Source organism: Sycon ciliatum, chromosome 7 (assembly GCF_964019385.1).
Source record: "Sycon ciliatum chromosome 7, ocSycCili1.1, whole genome shotgun sequence".
NCBI classification, from domain to species: domain Eukaryota; kingdom Metazoa; phylum Porifera; class Calcarea; order Leucosolenida; family Sycettidae; genus Sycon; species Sycon ciliatum.
In genome coordinates this window covers 12,854,779-12,874,249 of record NC_088649.1, presented here as the reverse complement: position 1 = coordinate 12,874,249, position 19,471 = coordinate 12,854,779, and the positions used below count along the sequence as shown (strand labels likewise).

Sequence of the window (19,471 nt, the reverse complement as noted above, 5' to 3'; positions counted from 1 at the left end):
GCAGATGCCAAACAAATAATCCACTCCCACGCTGCACAGTATTTCCTACAGCTTTGGCAAAGGGGTACGACATCACCTAGTGATACAGTCAACTTCGCTTATAACAACACTCGGCGGGGCATCAAAAAGGTGTCGCTATTCGCGAAGTGTCGTTATACCCGAAGTCTCATTATAACGTATTACAGTTGGAAGGGACTTTGCTGTGGGCATGGGAATTCTGTCGTTATTCGCGAATTGTCGTTATATCCGCAGTCGTTATTAGCGAAGTTGACTGTATATCATGAGTGGTACAATGATCACTTGGTGAATGGCAAAGCAAGGGTCTTGAGCCTATGCTCTTTCTTGTCTCTTAATTCTGGGCTGGCTAGCTTGTAGCGTGTAGCTTGTAGCGTTATACACATGGTCACAAGCTAGCGGCTTAAACATCTGGTGAAACCAAACGTTGTCGGCCAACAATTGACCGCCATGATAAGAAGTATTTCCTATAAGACACTCACGCAGGCAGGATCCTCTATGGAGGATGCGGATAGCACGATTGGCTCTGCAGGCCTCGCGGTGCAAGTGACAGTGGCTGGGATACGTATGACCATCGTCTCCACACATCTCTTCGTCAGTTCTGGGCTCCGGACACTGCTCCATGCACTGGCATTGGTACGTATACTCGTCGCCAGTGTTCTCCGCCTGGACATTGTCAGTACGCCGCGTCTTCAAACAGAGCTGGGTGTGACCCGGTTCGGCAATGGCCTCTGTACAAAGAGCAATGCATACAGATACAGAATAGTACATGAAGCTGGGGCTGGCGAACAGTGACTGCATATACAAGTCAACACACACGCTGAACATACTCCTATACTACAGTGTAGTGCCGCTCAATGAAATCCGATCGCGAGAATCACGTTTCTGCCCTGCACCAGTTCATACTGTTAGTTTCACGATTCCATGTATGCACGCACTCACACACCATTGACCTCTCACCCATCTATGTACGTACCCACACACTCATACACACATTACCGGATGCACCCTTTCCCATTCCCGCTTCTCGAATACGCTACAACTTCTTGCTCCCGCACTCTCCCCTCGCTTTCCCGCATTCCCGTATATTTCGTTTGGCCTGGGTAGCTGCATTTGCGCTCTCATAAATTCATTGCCATAGCTACCCAGGCCCTTCATAACCTCGGGTCTCATCCTTTCTCGCTCTCAATCTCATTATTTCAATATCATCATCTCGAGTCCCTAGTGCGAACCAAGAACTTTGACTTCTGTTGTGCCTGCGTACGTGCCGCGAGTATTTTAACATTGTGGTTCTCACACCGGGAATCGAAAACCCAGGCCGCGGCGGTGAGAGCGCCGAATCCTAACCACTAGACCAACCACATGAGAGTAGTGTTTGCAGTAGTCTAGGGCTGCACAGCGCATACTTGACTCACTCGATCGGATTTCATTGAGCACCACTGTAGTTAGTAGCTCTCTGCATGGCAGGGAGGAAAGGCAATACGGCTTGTTGGTGCCCGACAAATTGGCCCAAAGGCGTGACTGGTCGGGCACCAACAAGCCATCCTCAACTGGCATCCACTCACCTACTTTAGAACAGGGTTATCATTCATTCCCCTTACGTAGAAACTGAAAATAAATTTTAATTCAAAGCAAGGCGAGGCGACGAAGAGATGCTAGCTTCACGCTCGGCTATTACACTTCGATCTAGGACTCCATCACTCCAGAATACACTCGCCACCGACCAACTCCCCCCCCCCCCCCCACTAATGGGGTTGTAGAGGAACCATGGTGGTAAATGGGTTTGACCTGCACCCCCCCCCCCCCCCCCACCACCACCACCACCCCACCCACCCGCGACTACTTCTACAGTGCTGCTGTATGAAATCCGACCAAGCGAGTCACGCTGGCCGCTGTGCAGCCCTAGACCTGCAAACACAGACAGTACTACAGTGGGATGTGTACTGGTGCAGGGCACAAACTTTAGGATTCACGCGATCGCATTTCACTGACCAGCCCTGTAGTGTGTATACCAGCCTGCCGCTGCTAGAGTGGCTGCCCAGCAAACGTTCTAATTCGAAGCAACAGGATTTCTCTCTCGCACGTCCACTGTACCTGTCAGAGAACGGCATAGCGGCTTGATGGCAGGCAGCGCAGATTGGTCCAGTTCACAGACATAATCGGGCTCGCAGGTTTGATAGTCACAGGGATCTAGCGAATAGCGGACAAAAACACAAAAATGCAAAATGACAAGGACAAATTAGCGACTCGGTTATTATACCCAGCACAGCTTGCAACGGCTTAGTAAACACATAGCCAGAACGAGCTCAAGTTATGCTCCAATTACCTCAGAAATTGCGACATTATTCATTCCACTGCACGACAAGCTTCACTAGTAACCAGCTCGCTACGAACCACAGTTGGTTGGTGACACAGCAGATGACAACTGCATTACTGAATTAGAGGAGCCAACGAGATATTCAAGTCAGCTATGCATCACGACGCCTTCGACTTTGTCTATAGACATGCAATACTTTTAAATCTTTAGAAAGCAACTGTACTCTGAAGTCTCGACAAAATCTACAGATAACTAATTGTGGAAATATACGGCGCAAAATCTGCAAAGGGAATTTCAGCAGCTCAGCTCAGCTGCACCGGCTGCTTCAACGCCTGACCCTTGGCCGTGTGCTGTCTGAAAGCGCGCAGGATCCAAACACGCTCACAATCGACAGAGAGCTTACGTGCAGGGAGGAGATTCTCAGCAACGATAATAACAGTGCTCTCGTCCTGTACGTACCGGGAAGCAGAAGCACACAAAAAAGATCATTAGAGTCATGTCACCATGGTCACTGGATGGAGTGAAAAGCCATGCATGATATGACTGCATGAGCAATCAACATGATCAAGGGAAAAAGAAGAAAAAAACAGCAATCAATCAAGGGCAGTACTCGTAGATATCACTATCATCAGGGAGTCGTAAAATACCGGTATTTTACGACTCCCTAGTATTAATACTATTATTATAATGCCAAGGACATGTGCACAAGGTCAATCACCAGACCACAGAGCTGTAGAGCAGCACGCTCGTCCGGAAAATCCTAGAAAGGCTACAAGTACAACACTTTCATGATTTTGTAGATCCTAAGCCAAGGTAGCGACGTCAATAGTGGCCACCCGCTTTCATGATTTCAGGGGAAAGTAGTTCAAAGTGCTCGTAGCATCACAGAATGTATGTACATGTACATGACTGTACTTCAACTTAAAGCACTTGAATATTCATCGACCCATATTTTCATGTAACGTTAGAGTAAGGCTTAGTGGTATTACTAGTTTCACGGCAAGCTGCTCTGGCCCCACGACTCATGACTACTCCCCCGGATTAGTACTTGGAAGTGCTTTGGTGTAAGCAGTAAAACTAATACCTTTTTGCTAGTCCACCTTTGTGTTCTTTCCAATGAAGGGTTTGAGTGGTAACACGAATGCCCGAGACCAAGATCATAATCTCCTATCCTGAGACATAGCTCAGAGCTAGATAGAAATGTACTTACGTGGGGTAGTGCGAAGATGACTTCCTCCACCGACTCGTTCTCCACGATCTCGTTCTCCGCGAACGCGGCACCAACAAGAGCCAGAAGAAGAATGGATCGATACATGCTGTGCGGTATGGTCAAAGAAGACAGAGTACACAGTGGCCGTCATAATACTTGGTTCGAATACTAGTACAAGCCCTGAGAGGGAGGCTAGTGGTCCCATTCTCTCGTGACAAGGACACATTCAGTGTCTTTATCCGACTTCAGGATGATGACAGTACACAAGCCTCCCACCTTTTGAAGACTGATCACCACCATGGGGTGGACTCCTTACACCCGCACACACAGCAGGAGGAGAGGACAGCTATACAGTTTAGTTACAACTCCAAGTTTCACGGCCCTACACAATATTCAGATTGCCTGAGGCCCGATACTATTACGAGCATTAGGCATTTGAAGGGCATCGATACCCGACATCTATAGAGTGTCTCAAACGGATCCTAACGTTATCCTGTATCTAATGTTTTTCATGTTACAAAAATCGGGTGCAGAAGCCTGTGAAGAACAACGGTAAAGGGACGTTTCCTTCGCAGATACCGTGATATCTCCATACCTTTCGCGCTGTTCTTGGCCGCGACGCTTTAAAAAGAAATTAACTAACTTGACGAAAACTATACTGGGACGAAAAGATCCAAAGTGGTCTCTGCTTTGCGTTGGCAGAAGTGGCGATCCTGCGAGGATCGTTTGACGTTATAACCTAGGCGAGCATCATCGCCGTGGTCGTCCGTGGCTTGGCGTTCGCACGAAAGGGTCAAAGTTGGGAGGTAGGTAGAGGGAGTGGTGGCAGTGGCGGTGGTGTGCTGTTGCTTGTTCACGCTAGTGGGAACATCAATACAATTACATCGTGACTCAGTGTACGGCAGGCAGCGAGGTGACATGTAAGGTTACTATTGTGTTCCTGTCACAATCACGTCTGCTACAAGTGTATGGTAGTGGCGCCGGACACGACAGGACACCACGCGCAACACGCAGGGCACATCGCGTGCTGCACTTTTAGGTCTTGGTTGAGTTGGTCGAGCCCCGAAGCTGTGACCTTAAACATGATACCAGTAGGGCAGCAGCAGCAGCAGCAGCACGCTTTCAGTGATCGCTACGTCTCTAGTCACATTAGCAACGTAATAATCAAGAGTACAATCAGTCATGTACATGTACACGGATGCATCGCACCTTTCTGAGATTATAACTCTCCTTCAGCGTATCGCCGCGATCTGTACATGTCTCTGGCTTGTTGTTGAACTTCTGACGTTTTCTGTATGCAGCAAGTTGACAGGATCCATCAGAAGTCTGCTACGGGCTTGACAACTATTGAATTATACGTCAAGAGAAAATGGGATCACTTGTCTGCGAAACTGAGCCTTTCATTATGTCCAGTGAAGTTCAGTGACAGGATACGTCCGCGTCTGCATCTTTCCCTGGCTCATACCTCCATGCTCGCGTGGACCTCTTTGCTACGCAGTCTCTCCGCTAGGCAACTACGGACTTCTGCTGACTGGGTTAGCAGTTTGGCTGTGCCAAAGTGCGTTGCCTACCGCTAAGTAAATCCCTAATTGCATGACGCCATTGCCTGCGGCAGCATTTTCAAGAATGTCTACCTACGCCGAGATACTGGGCACGGCATCCCTGTGCCGACTAAATCTATCTAGCTACACTAGAGTAGGTACAGCCTACAAACGACGTTTTCACGTAAACATCGTTGGCGCTAGGCAATGAAGATTGCAGTGAACTGAGTAAATGAACCGTGAAAGTCCCAGTGTGGTTGCCACACGCCACATGATTGAAACGGTGTACAGTGTACCAATTTTGCACACCATACAGCTGGTACGTACAGTGCTGAGTGCACGGCATTGAGAAAGAAGATAGATTAGACGGAGACATTGATAAGAGATAGTGTGTATGTGTGTGTGAGAGAGAGAGAGAGAGAGAGAGACGGGGTGAGAGGGGGAGAGAGGGGCGGGGCGAGAGAGAGAGAGAGAGAGAGAGAGAGAGAGAGAGAGAGAGAGAGAGAGAGAGAGAGAGAGAGAGAGAGAGAGAGAGAGAGAGAGAGAGAGAGAGAGAGAGAGAGAGAGAGAGAGAGAGAGAGAGAGAGAGAGAGAGAGAGAGAGAGAGAGAGGGCGAGAGAGAGGGCGAGAGAGAGGGCGAGAGAGAGAACGACAGGGAGAGACCACATGGAACCATTGACGCAGCTACTGTGCAGGGAGTGAGAGGGAGAGCCAAAGTGAGAGAAGGGCAATATTATCCAAAAATGATCGTTAGAATTTCTTGCAACATCTTCAGGGTAACTTCTACCGTTCAAAACATGTTCTATGGTGAGACATCATGCGGCAACTGTAACTTTACTTTCAAATGTTCCACTCGGCTGTTCAAATACACATTCAACTCCACTTGTACAGGTAAACGAACGCCGAAATGACTTTTTGGCACTTTAGTAAAGGTGGTTGGATATCCCGACCTAGGAGAACTGTTTTTTGTTCTTGAGAAAAAGCTTGTTTCTTTTCTATGGGTGGAATGTGTACAAGGTCGAATGATTCCAACGCTTGACTGTCCTCCAGCGCCGCATGCTGTCTCCATTACTAGTACCTTATGACACTAGCTGGTTTGTGTTGTGACTTTAAATGAAATTCATCAACAACAGCTAGCTGGCAGCGTCATGGCTGTGTCATACGGTCGCAGATACAGTCCGTTCATCCAAAATAGTCGGGCTGGATTCTGAAAGCCCGACTTTGGCCGAATATAGGCTCAAAACCCCACATTTAAATATAAAAATGTGAGTTTGGGACATGTTCTCCCTACGTTTTGCCATGGCATACCTGTCCCAATTTTGTAAAGCCTGGTTGAATTTCTAGGGGTTCTAATCCGTTAACTTCAAGTTACCGTAGTGATAAGTAAGCACCAGGGAGTCATACATGATTGTATACGACTCCCTGGTGTTCGCTGTGCGAGTACTCGTCAGCAGATAGTGCAGCAAGGCCACACCGGCGTTGGAGCCTGAACAGTGTCACGTGATCAGCCCCAGAGTTGTGTAGCCTATGATTCTACTGATCTGTAGTGTAGACCAGTCCTACTCTTGGCAATCAGCAGATACACTAACTTTTCTAAAAACTCGCACATTCCATTGCAGCTTGTTACACATCAATCACCCTTGACTCCTAGCACACTTTCAACCGTCACTCCACGAACGGTTTCTTCGCTGCGAAAAAAACTCCTCTCTTCTGACTTCATGGGTGCTGTGGTCACACGTATGTCTTCACCTTCACATCATTATTCCCACTGACTTTCACCCGTGGCCTGGCACAAGGGAAACATGAATGGAGCAAATGGGATGTTCGGCCTTTGACCACTTCGTACGTAGCGGGTCTGATCTACTTATACCTCCCACCACTGTTAGGAGCCGCCACTACGCCTGGATTCTTGAGTGTGGCGGCGTTCCTGCGGACGCGGAAAACTCTGTCCAAACGAGCATCACGCGAACCGTGAAATATTTTTCGCACACAAACACAGCTCCACCCCCGCCCCCACCCCCCTCGCCCACCCTTACAAGTTACACCAGCTCTCTTGTAGTTCCCACCTCGGAACAGCTACACTCTCGCTGCGACACATTTAAAGGGGAAGTTAAGGCAAAAATTAAAATTTCACCAGTTGTAGTCTTCGGGGTGCTGAGTCGAATGGTCTTGGTCCGAGGAAGCTGAGACGCTCCCTTCCTACTTGAATCCCAATCGAACTCGCGCACTTCCACCGAAACTGGGTGACTGCGCCCTACGAGATGGGGATTTGTATGCAAAATGTCACTAAAAGCGCCATTTCGTTCTTATAAAAGCACGGATGACCGCGATTGGCCCATATGTTGTAGTCTTTTGGACGCTGAGTCGATTGGTTTTGGTCCGAAAAGGCTGCGATGCAGCGTTCGCCCCCAATTCCCAATCGAACATGGTTGAACAAGCGGTCACGTGCTCCTGCGTACACCAGTCAGCTGGTCACCGTGCCTGCAGGGTAGGCACCGGCGGATAATGCTAGTTATATGAGGAAATTGTGCTACTAGCACTGCTAGTTATTTGGAGCGATTATGCTAGTTATAATGCTAGCAGTGCCGATAGTGCTACAAAAATGTCAATCCATGCGGTGGGAAATAATGACTTCCCTATGCAGTCACTCGGAATATGGCAGTATCACAGGGCAAACACGGTGGAAACATAACACATTGACATTGAACTTCAAGACAAGCATTGCAAATTTGGAAATCAAATTTGCAAAAAGTGTGCACAATGCTATATTTAGCTCCAAGTACAAGTCAGTGCAGTTTGAACAACTCCGTAAACGCAGCAAACAGTGCCAAACACGCTTCTGGCAACGGTGGCATCCAGCACACACTTTCATCTGGACGTAGTGCTAGTTTCACACATCGATTGTGCCAGACAAGGTCACATTTGGAGGGTTTATGCTAGGGCAGTGCCGGTCTTCCCCACATGGGTCATTATGCTAGTAATTATGCTAGCATTATCCGCCGGTGCCTACTGCAGGGTACAACTTACAGCCTGTTTTGACCTTTTTTGGGTGCAGTCCTGTCACTCGAGTTGAACCTTGGTGTGAAAGTTGTCGCCTGCTGGCGTGGTGACCGGGTGATTTTGGCACCCAGGAGCACGTGACCGCTTCTTCAACCATGTTCGATTGGGAATAAAGGAGGAACGCTGCATCGCAGCCTTTTCGGACCAAAACCAGTCGACTCAGCGTCCAAAAGACTACAACGTATGGGCCAATCGCGGTCATCTGTGCTTTTATAAGAACGAAATGGCGCTTTTAGTGACATTTTGCATACAAATCCCCATCTAGTAGGGCGCAGTCACCCAGTTTCGGTGGAAGTGCGCGAGTTCGATTGGGATTCAAGTAGGAAGGGAGCGTCTCAGCTTTCTCGGACCAAGACCATTCGACTCAGCACCCCGAAGACTACAACTGGTGAAATTTTAATTTTTGCCTTAACTTCCCCTTTAACATCACCATTCACGGCTCTATTGCACTTAGTCATAGTGTTATCTACATGTACATGACTGTATTACACATTCAGTCTGGCTTGTTAGCCTTCAGTTGGATTATGCACCCTGGTGATTGTCCAGACCAGAAAATTTGGAGTCCGCAGAAGTGGAGTCTATTCGCCCGCAAAAACACTACCGAGAGTATGTGTGCGTGTTCAAAAAAAAGAATGAGTGATGAACGACCAGCAGGTGGTCATGCAAGTACATGTAAATGAAAAACAATATATTGCAGCTGGACTCAGACTACGGGCCAGACAGAGGCAGCCAGACGTTTCCGCATCCGCGGCAACGCAATGATCAAGGCGCAGGAGAGGTGAGTGCATCAGACCCACCGCAAAGAAAGGCCCAACTCCTTTTCACCTGGTAGTTTGTTACATCTGGGCTTTGTTTATTTGTGCTCCCGCTATGCATCGCTGGGGCCTGCATAGGGACTAGGGAGACTCCGACTCGGTCGTATAAGTGTATGATCCAGTTGTACACAAATTTGCTGATTACGCCATCATTCAAGATGCATTATTGTGTGGAGAGGGAAACGTTGGTTTGCATGGTCCGCCACTGAGAACGAACTAAATTATCACAGTTGATGAAGACGGGAGCGTGGCTGAGAAACACCATACTTTTTGTACAAGCGAAAATGGTTAAAAAAAATATTGACTTCACACCATCTACAGCTGGCACCAGGGAGTCGTAAAATACCGGTATGTTACGACTCCCTGAATAAAGTAGCGGAGCCATCGAGTGCACAGAACACTGTGTGTAGTACTAGGGCTGCGTAGCGCCCGGCAACGCTATTTTCTGCAGGAGGTTGGTTTTCTTTGGCCAGCATTGGTAGACCTACAAGTACGTGCATTGCAATGTGTAAGTAGTTTTATATCCTGTAGCTCATGCCCGTATTAGTACTCTTTTTCAGATCTCTAGCAGATGGTGCATCGTGCTGATGGTGAACAGATCAGTAAGTTACTACCATTTGGGAATTTAGTTGAAGTTTTAGAGGAACTTTATGTGCTGTTTTGATTATTTTTGAATGCATGCAAGCCAAGTTAATATCACAAAGAAGAATATCAGTCTTGCAGCTACTGCAAAGTGTTATCTCCAATATTATTCTAAGCACCAAACTCCCAACCAAACAGGCTTAAAAAAGACACTCACAACCACGCCATCGGAGGGATAGTAAGCGTGGTATCGTGCCTCAGCACAAACCTTACAGAATCATGCACTAACACTCACACGCACATGCATGCGTTTGCGTGCGCACACATACACTCGCTCTCGTGCGAGCGCACGGCAGGACAGGATTGGATAATTGTTGATAAGATGTCTATTGTAATACCTAAGGATTCACAAAACGAAGGTTATGGTGACGGCAGCATGCGTGTGCTGATAAACACGGCCGAAAGGCATCAGCCAAGAAATAACAGATATCTCAGGAAGAAGCACACATGGTTGTTGTTTGCAGTATCAAAACCGCCCTCTGGATTGTTTGGCGAATAAAATAGAAGATAGGAGTGATCTAGGGACAGGCAAAGCTAGTATAAGAGATTACTCTGCTGTAGAACGGGCTTATGGTGGAAATGAGTGTGAACACTTGTTTATAGATCGGGGAGGAGAGTTAGCGAATTAAAAATTTAAAAGAATGTTCGTGTCGTCGACCTTATAGATAATTTCTTGCGGTGGCATTTCCGGATCAAACGGAGTATTGCTGAAAGGCAATGGCTCCTCAGTTATCTCCACTTCTTCCAGAACTTTGTCGACTGGATAGCAGGGAAGCTCTGCAGAAGCAAGCACCGAAACACGGACAGGCAGAAACAGGGTTAGTTTATGTTCAGCGTGATTCCAACAAGTTAACCACATCATCTCAAGATTACACATACTTCAAGTGAGGGCATTGCACACGAAAAACCGGGAAACATCATCAAACATGAACGACCATGCACAACTAGAACAAGATGAAAATGCGCAGAGACAACATGGTCAGTGAGGGGATCAGTCAGCTAGTTCTTCTTACCTAGGAGTGCCATTACTGGCTCCTCAATCAGCTCCACGGGAAGCACCTCCAGCTCGAAGATATTTGAGATGGTGTTGAACCCCTCCAGGAACACAGCCTCCGTGATCAGCATATAGCGGCGGATGGTGTTGAAGATATTCGTGATCAGGAATCCGTCGGTGACGGTCGTGTTGAGGATCGAGCAGCTCAAGAACTGGTTCATTAAGGCGCCAATGTTGAAGATGGTGCTGTTGTAGATCAGCGAGTTGTTGAAGAGCGTCAGCTCCAGCGTGATGTTCACCAGCTTAGCATGGTAGAGACTGGTGCTGTTGATGGTGGAGTTGAAGAAGAGCACGGAGTCAATGTAGGGAGCCATGTAGAAGCTGCTGTTGGCACAATCCTGCACGTAGAAGAGACCAGTCTCATTGGCGATGACCGGGCGAGTGGCATTGGTCAAGGTGACGTTGTTGAAGATTGTGGCGTTGAAAGTCACATTCACCCATCGAGGAGCCAGGAAGGTCGAGTTGATGAGGCTGAAGTTGGTGTACTGGCATTGGTCAATAGACATGTTGAAGCTGGTGGTGTTGATGAAGGTGTAGTTCAATGCAGTGCTGTTCACTGTAGTGAAGTTGGCGCTGGTGAAGTTCACCATTGTGACATTCTCCATCTTGGCTTCTGCCAGGGTAACATTCACGAAGCTGGAGTTCAGGATGAACTTCTCTGTGAAGTTGGAGCGCATGAAGGTAACATTCACGTAGCGAGAAGCCACCATGCTGACATTGTACATGCTGACGTTAACGGCAGAGATGTTGTGCAGGATGAAGCGAGAGGCAGTGAAGTTAGCCAGAGTCCAGTTTGAGGCAGAGCAGTTGGACAGGGTGAAGTTCAGAGCAGTGATGTTCACGAAAGATGAGTTCACGAACGAGACGTTCTTCATCGTGTAGTTGACCGCGGACATGTTCCACAACGTGTAGTTGTAAGCAGACACATTGTACATGGTGTAGTTAACGAGGCTGCTGTTGATCATGCTGACATTGTAGAATGTGCTGTTGATGAAGGTGAAGTTGGTGGCGTTGATCGACTGCAGGCTGACATTGTAGAATGTAGCGTTGTACAGAGTGAAGTTGGTCAGATTGTTGAACAGTGGGATCAGGCGCGTGCTCGGCGATTGGCACGGGGGGCACGTGCAACCCCCAAAAGTTTCCCCGCTGATGTTGTTCAGGAAAGTGACGTTCTTCCACATGGTGTTGTTCAATGTCACATTGCTGTAGATGGAGCCATTGATGGTGACGTTCCACTTGGTCAGGTTGAAAGCAGATACATTGACCATGCTGTAGTTGTGAGCAGACACATTGTACATTGTGTAGTTTACCAGGCTTGCGTTTATCATGCTGACATTGTAGAATGTGCTGTTGATGAAGGTGAAGTTGGTGGCATTGATCGACTGCAGGCTGACATTGTAGAACGTGGCATTGTACAGGGTGAAGTTGGTCAGGTTGTTGAACAGGGGGATGCTGATGTTGTTCAAGAAGGTGACGTTCCTCCACATGGTGTTGTTCAATGTCACATTGCTGTAGATGGAGCCATTGATGGTGACGTTCCACTTGGTCAGGTTGAAAGCGGACACATTGACCATGCTGTAGTTATGAGCTGACACGTTGTACATGGTGTAGTTCACAAGGCTCGCGTTGATGATGCTGACGTTGTAGAATGTGCTGTTGATGAAGGTGAAGTTGGTGGCGTTAATGGACTGCATGCTGACATTGTAGAATGTAGCGTTGTATAGGGTGAAGTTGGTCAGATTGTTGAACAGTGAGATCAGGCGCGTGCTCGGCAATGGGCACGGGGGGCACATGCACCCCTCAAAAATTTCCCTAATGATGTTGTTCAGGAAAGTGACGTTCTTCCACATGGTGTTGTTCAATGTCACATTGCTGTAGATGGAGCCATTGATGGTGACGTTCCACTTGGTCAGGTTGAAAGCAGATACATTGACCATGCTGTAGTTGTGAGCAGACACATTGTACATTGTGTAGTTTACCAGGCTTGCGTTGATCATGCTGACATTGTAGAATGTGCTGTTGATGAAGGTGAAGTTGGTGGCATTGATCGACTGCAGGCTGACATTGTAGAACGTGGCATTGTACAGGGTGAAGTTGGTCAGGTTGTTGAACAGTGGGATGCTGATGTTGTTCAAGAAGGTGACGTTCCTCCACATGGTGTTGTTCAATGTCACATTGCTGTAGATGGAGCCATTGATGGTGACGTTCCACTTGGTCAGGTTGAAAGCCGACACATTGACCATGCTGTAGTTATGAGCTGACACGTTGTACATGGTGTAGTTCACAAGGCTCGCGTTGATGATGCTGACGTTGTAGAATGTGCTGTTGATGAAGGTGAAGTTGGTGGCGTTAATGGACTGCATGCTGACATTGTAGAATGTAGCGTTGTATAGGGTGAAGTTGGTCAGATTGTTGAACAGTGAGATCAGGCGCGTGCTCGGCAATGGGCACGGGGGGCACATGCACCCCTCAAAAATTTCCCTAATGATGTTGTTCAGGAAAGTGACGTTCTTCCACATGGTGTTGTTCAATGTCACATTGCTGTAGATGGAGCCATTGATGGTGACGTTCCACTTGGTCAGGTTGAAAGCAGATACATTGACCATGCTGTAGTTGTGAGCAGACACATTGTACATTGTGTAGTTTACCAGGCTTGCGTTTATCATGCTGACATTGTAGAATGTGCTGTTGATGAAGGTGAAGTTGGTGGCATTGATCGACTGCAGGCTGACATTGTAGAACGTGGCATTGTACAGGGTGAAGTTGGTCAGGTTGTTGAACAGGGGGATGCTGATGTTGTTCAAGAAGGTGACGTTCCTCCACATGGTGTTGTTCAATGTCACATTGCTGTAGATGGAGCCATTGATGGTGACGTTCCACTTGGTCAGGTTGAAAGCGGACACATTGACCATGCTGTAGTTATGAGCTGACACGTTGTACATGGTGTAGTTCACAAGGCTCGCGTTGATGATGCTGACGTTGTAGAATGTGCTGTTGATGAAGGTGAAGTTGGTGGCGTTAATGGACTGCATGCTGACATTGTAGAATGTAGCGTTGTATAGGGTGAAGTTGGTCAGATTGTTGAACAGTGAGATCAGGCGCGTGCTCGGCAATGGGCACGGGGGGCACATGCACCCCTCAAAAATTTCCCTAATGATGTTGTTCAGGAAAGTGACGTTCTTCCACATGGTGTTGTTCAATGTCACATTGCTGTAGATGGAGCCATTGATGGTGACGTTCCACTTGGTCAGGTTGAAGGCAGTGACATTAACAAGAGTGTGATTGGTAATGGTGGAGTTGAGCATCGTCACATTGACCATAGTAGAGTTGATCAGGGTCAGGTTCTTGAAGACGGTTGAATTAATTGTCTTGTTGAAGATGGTAGAGTTGATGTAGGTGAAGTTGTAGATGGTGGAGTTGAGGAAGGTATGGTTAGTGATGGTGGTGTTGAGGTACGTGAAGTTGTAAGCAGTTGCGTTGACGAATGTGTGATTGAGTAGAGTCACGTTGACAAAGGTCATGTTCAGCAGTGTGCTGTTGAGGAAAGTGATGTTCATCACCGTTGAGTTGATCACCTCAATGTGTCTAACCTGCGTGAAGTTAGCCAGCGTCAGGTTGGTGATGTGGCTGTTGACAATGCGAATCGTCTCGAACGAACAGTTTGTGGCGTGTACGTTGCTGGCCTTGAAGTCGATCCATGTGATGTCCTTGGCAGTGACGTTGTGAATCTGACAGTGGCGGAAGTCTGCTTCTGGACTCTCAGCATCAAAGAGGAGGTGCTCATGCGTAGAGTGGACAATATCAAAGCAGGTTGCCTCTACAATACAGAAATCACAGGAGGAGGCAGAAGCACAGAAACGGGTTACATGTATCTCACTCGTCTTTAAGGCTGTGCTCACAGGATACTTCTGCTGAAAACACAAACTACTGGCCTGCCAGGTTCTGCTCGTCAGCAAACACGGGACCTCTCGAAGGACACAGGGCAGATGCTGGGCGGACTTGTACAGTGCTGATCAATGAAATCCAGACGAGTCATTCAAGTTTGCGCCTTGCATCATTTCGTAGCCCAGTGTTCGCAGGTCTATGGCTGCGCAACGCCCGGCGCGTTCTTGAGTGACACGACTGGATTTCATTCAGCAACACTGTACATCACCTCACACTAGAAACATGGCTGCTGCCCTAAGGATATTCAACAAAACCCCGATTGTGCGAGCAAGTCCAAGCACGGTACTGTGAAGGCCTAGACGGACCTGCCAACCGTGACTAGGCCACGCACTGCCCTGGACGAACCTGCCAACCGTGACTAGGCCACGCACTGCCCTGGACGGACCTGCCGGCACTAGGTCATGCACTGCCCTAGGTTTCTTTCTCCACCTGTTTAGTGTTTGCCAGTGCGCCAGTGCTAAATCATAGCCGCTACAGTGGCCTTGGTGTTTCTGCAGTTGTCTTCGCCACACTGCCGCATGGTGAACATGAAGAAGACCAGTAACTACAAACACATCTATACTATTCCGGGGACTTCCAGCATTTGACCAGTTCTGACGCACAGAACCGTGCATGCATAGCATTGCATACGTAGTGCTACGCACAACCGATTCAACGCATTTTCTGGGTGCTATGTTGGTTACCGTGGCAGCAAAGCGAAAATTCCCCACTGCTACTAGCAGATCTATGTATGCTAGTTGCAGATTTATGTACTACATACCTGGCTCAACATGTCCTGGCTCGTGAAGTCTGGCCACCCGGAATGGGCATTCAGGTCGGTCGGAGCAAGCACACTTGAATCGGTTCTCGTCCTCCGGTTCCACCTGAGTGATGAGAATGGAGGAACCGTAGCCAGTCGGACGACGACGCACAGTGTAGCGCTCGGTGGACTGAGCTGGGATGAGAAGCTTTGGCGGACCAACCATCCACTTGGCGTCACAAATTTCCCGCGGGTCTTTACAGCTCAGATAGGCTGCAGAGTCCTCTTGCTGAGCGTCGACTTCCAAAATCGGGCAGTTGTCATTCTCAGCAGCTGCAGCATGGAGATACGTGAAGCAAACAGCAGAACATAATTGAGTCTGGGTAATACAGTGTGCACGACAATCGGCTATGGAGACGCAGTTCCTACAACGGCGCTAAAATTTTACAATGGGTACAAATGCGAGAGATTTCATGCACAACTCGCAGTGTGCAATACATATTATTATTCCGTGAAAAACATCCACGCAGATTATTATTATTATTATTAAAAGCATGTCCGCGTAGGTGGCGGGGGTGCCACTTTCGCTTATGCCATTCAGGATTGATGTCTGAAGAGTAATACGATACAATGAAATGACAGAAGTGACGTCAACAAAAGCCGTTAGCAACAACACAAATATGACTAATGGAAAACTTCATCCAAAGTATAAAATAAAATAGAATATGCATACAACATGTCTGGTCAGTCCTGTTAGGTGGGGCGAGCTCCACGCCATGCCTGTCGGTCTGCTGCCATTGTGCGGACTGCGTCAACATCTAGCGGCTGGTGGAGGGTAAGTCCATGCCATGATAACAGTTCCGTCTGCAAGACCGTTACCAAAGTCGTCCGAGGTCGACCCCTGAAGCGTTCAGTGCCCTCGTCGTTGGCCAGACGAAGATACATATCCACTGCCAACTGTGGAGGAGCAGTTGGGGCCAAACGAAAGATATGGCCAGCGAGACTGTAGCGCTGCCTTGTGATCATCTCGCTGATGGGGACAGCTCCGCAGCGCTTATACAGAGTGTCATTGCTAATTCGTTTAGGGTACCGCATGTCGATGATGCTCCTTAGCTGGGTCCTGTGGAACGAATCCATTCGCGCGAGCTCCGACATCGGTAGGCCCCAAGTGCCGCAGTTGTAGGTAAGGACTGGGATGACGTAGGCGTTGTAGAGCCTCAACCGAAGACCTTCACTGATCTGGCGCCTCCGGGTCCAGATCTTGAGGAGTGAGTTGAAGGCGGCGGCGGCCAGTTGACGCCTCCGAGCAGCATCTTCGGCGTCACCCAGGAGGGAGCCTAGTTTGCGGACAGTACGCCACGTTTCTTGGTTCCTATCGGGAAATGGGGCGACGGTGGTATGCTCTGTCTTGGAGGGATTAACGTTCAGGTTCCATCTCGCAAGAACTGCTGGAGCTTGTTGTTCAACTTCACTGAGAAACGTCTCATCCCGGCTCACAAAATCAACATCGTCCGCGTATGCGATATCCAGCGGCAGGTCATTGTCCACAGCAGGGCGAGATGGCAGCTCCTGTCGTAGGTCCCGGAGAGCAGCCTCCAGGTAAATGGTGAAAAGCACTGGAGAGAGACTGTCCCCTTGAGGGACTCCGATATTTGTCTTGAAGGAGCTTTTCGATGCACCTTTCACACGAGGTTCAAGCCAGGTTTCAGTCAACAGTATACGGATCATTCGGAGCTCACTTTCTTGGAGGAAGGATTCAAGGATCCTCATCAGGACATCGCGGCGGACAGTGTCGAATGCTTTACTCATGTCAATTCCCAATATGTGGATGGACGTATTGAATCGCTGCGTCATACTACATAGCCATCTATGGCACCACACCACATCACTTGTGCTGCGGCCACGACGAAAAGCACTTTGGGATGTAGCCAGGTACTGATCAACCGCTGGCTGTATCCTCTTCAGCACAATCAGGGACAGCGTCTTTCTCAACGCCGAGAGCAGTACGATAGGGCGCGTACTAGTAAGCGGCCCTAGTGGTTTACCGGGCTTCTGCAGCAGTATTAGGGTTCCTCTGCCAACTTCGAGTGGGTCATGTGTCTCAATAGCTCGGTTCAAGATGTCGGAAGTCATCTCAGCGACAATGGGAGGACTGTACTTGAGTAACTCTCCGGAGAGATGGTCAGGGCCTGCCGCTCTCCCGTTATTCAGGCTTTGGAAGGCCCTCCTAACTTCGGACGATGTGATTTGATTGGGGAGAGGGCTGGGATCACCTAGGAATTGTGGAATGTCAGGGAGGGATTTATCATGGAATTGGCTTTCATAATGCTTGATGATGAACGCCTGCTGGTCTGCAGGGTTGATAACACGCAGATGCCAAACAAATAATCCACTCCCACGCTGCACAGTATTTCCTACAGCTTTGGCAAAGGGGTACGACATCACGTAGTGATACAGTCAACTTCGCATATAACAACACTCGGCGGGGCATCAAAAAGGTGTCGCTATTCGCGAAGTGTCGTTATACCCGAAGTCTCATTATAACGTATTACAGTTGGAAGGGACTTTGCTGTGGGCATGGGAATTCTGTCGTTATTCGCGAATTGTCGTTATATCCGCAGTCGTTATTAGCGAAGTTGACTGTATATCATGAGTGGTACAATGATCACTTGGTGAATGGCAAAGCAAGGGTCTTGAGCCTATGCTCTTTCTTGTCTCTTAATTCTGGGCTGGCTAGCTTGTAGCGTGTAGCTTGTAGCGTTATACACATGGTCACAAGCTAGCGGCTTAAACATCTGGTGAAACCAAACGTTGTCGGCCAACAATTGACCGCCATGATAAGAAGTATTTCCTATAAGACACTCACGCAGGCAGGATCCTTTATGGAGGATGCGGATAGCACGATTGGCTCTGCAGGCCTCGCGGTGCAAGTGACAGTGGCTGGGATACGTATGACCATCGTCTCCACACATCTCTTCGTCAGTTCTGGGCTCCGGACACTGCTCCATGCACTGGCATTGGTACGTATACTCGTCGCCAGTGTTCTCCGCCTGGACATTGTCAGTACGCCGCGTCTTCAAACAGAGCTGGGTGTGACCCGGTTCGGCAATGGCCTCTGTACAAAGAGCAATGCATACAGATACAGAATAGTACATGAAGCTGGGGCTGGCGAACAGTGACTGCATATACAAGTCAACACACACGCTGAACATACTCCTATACTACAGTGTAGTGCCGCTCAATGAAATCCGATCGCGAGAATCACGTTTGTGCCCTGCACCAGTTCATACTGTTAGTTTCACGATTCCATGTATGCACGCACTCACACACCATTGACCTCTCACCCATCTATGTACGTACCCACACACTCATACACACATTACCGGATGCACCCTTTCCCATTCCCGCTTCTCGAATACGCTACAACTTCTTGCTCCCGCACTCTCCCCTCGCTTTCCCGCATTCCCGTATATTTCGTTTGGCCTGGGTAGCTGCATTTGCGCTCTCATAAATTCATTGCCATAGCTATCCAGGCCCTTCATAACCTCGGGTCTCATCCTTTCTCGCTCTCAAGCTCATCATTTTAATCTCATCATCTCGAGTCCCTAGTGCAAACCAAGAACTTTGGCTTCTGGAGTGCCTGCGTACGTGCCGCGAGTATTTCACCATTGTGGTTCTCACACCGGGAATCGAACCCGGGCCGCGGTGGTGAGAGCGCCGAATCCTAACCACTAGACCAACCACATGAGAGTAGTGTTTGCAGTAGTCTAGGGCTGCACAGCGCATACTTGACTCACTCGATCGGATTTCATTGAGCACCACTGTAGTTAGTAGCTCTCTGCATGGCAGGGAGGAAAGGCAATACGGCTTGTTGGTGCCCGACAAATTGACCCAAAGGCGTGACTGGTCGGGCACCAATAAGCCATCCTCAACTGGCATCCACTCACCTACTTTAGAACAGGGTTATCATTCATTCCCCTCGCGTAGAAACTGAAAAGAAATTTTAATTCAAAGCAAGGCGAGGCGACGAAGAGATGCTAGCTTCACGCTCGGCTATCACGCTTCGATCTAGGACTCCATCACTCCAGAATACACTCGCCACCGACCAACTCCCCCCCCCCCCTCCACTAATG

At 48.6% G+C, this 19,471-nt stretch overlaps 1 protein-coding gene across 5 annotated transcripts in view; it reads right to left on the bottom strand.

Moving 5' to 3' along the window:
• The window catches only part of LOC135821034 (uncharacterized), a 28,037-nt gene that overhangs the window by 5,956 nt on the left and 2,610 nt on the right, over positions 1–19,471 (bottom strand). For 3 of the 5 annotated variants that reach the window (XM_065334092.1, XM_065334094.1, XM_065334095.1), the window contains exons 5-7: positions 18,205–18,453; positions 15,360–15,671; positions 12,014–14,471 (exon numbers count right to left, since the gene is read on the bottom strand). In XM_065334092.1, the coding sequence (XP_065190164.1) occupies positions 12,014–14,471; positions 15,360–15,671; positions 18,205–18,453 (3,019 nt within the window). The remainder of the gene's footprint in view (positions 1–12,013; positions 14,472–15,359; positions 15,672–18,204; positions 18,454–19,471) is intronic. The other 2 variants (XM_065334096.1, XM_065334093.1) reach the window with 2 other exon arrangements.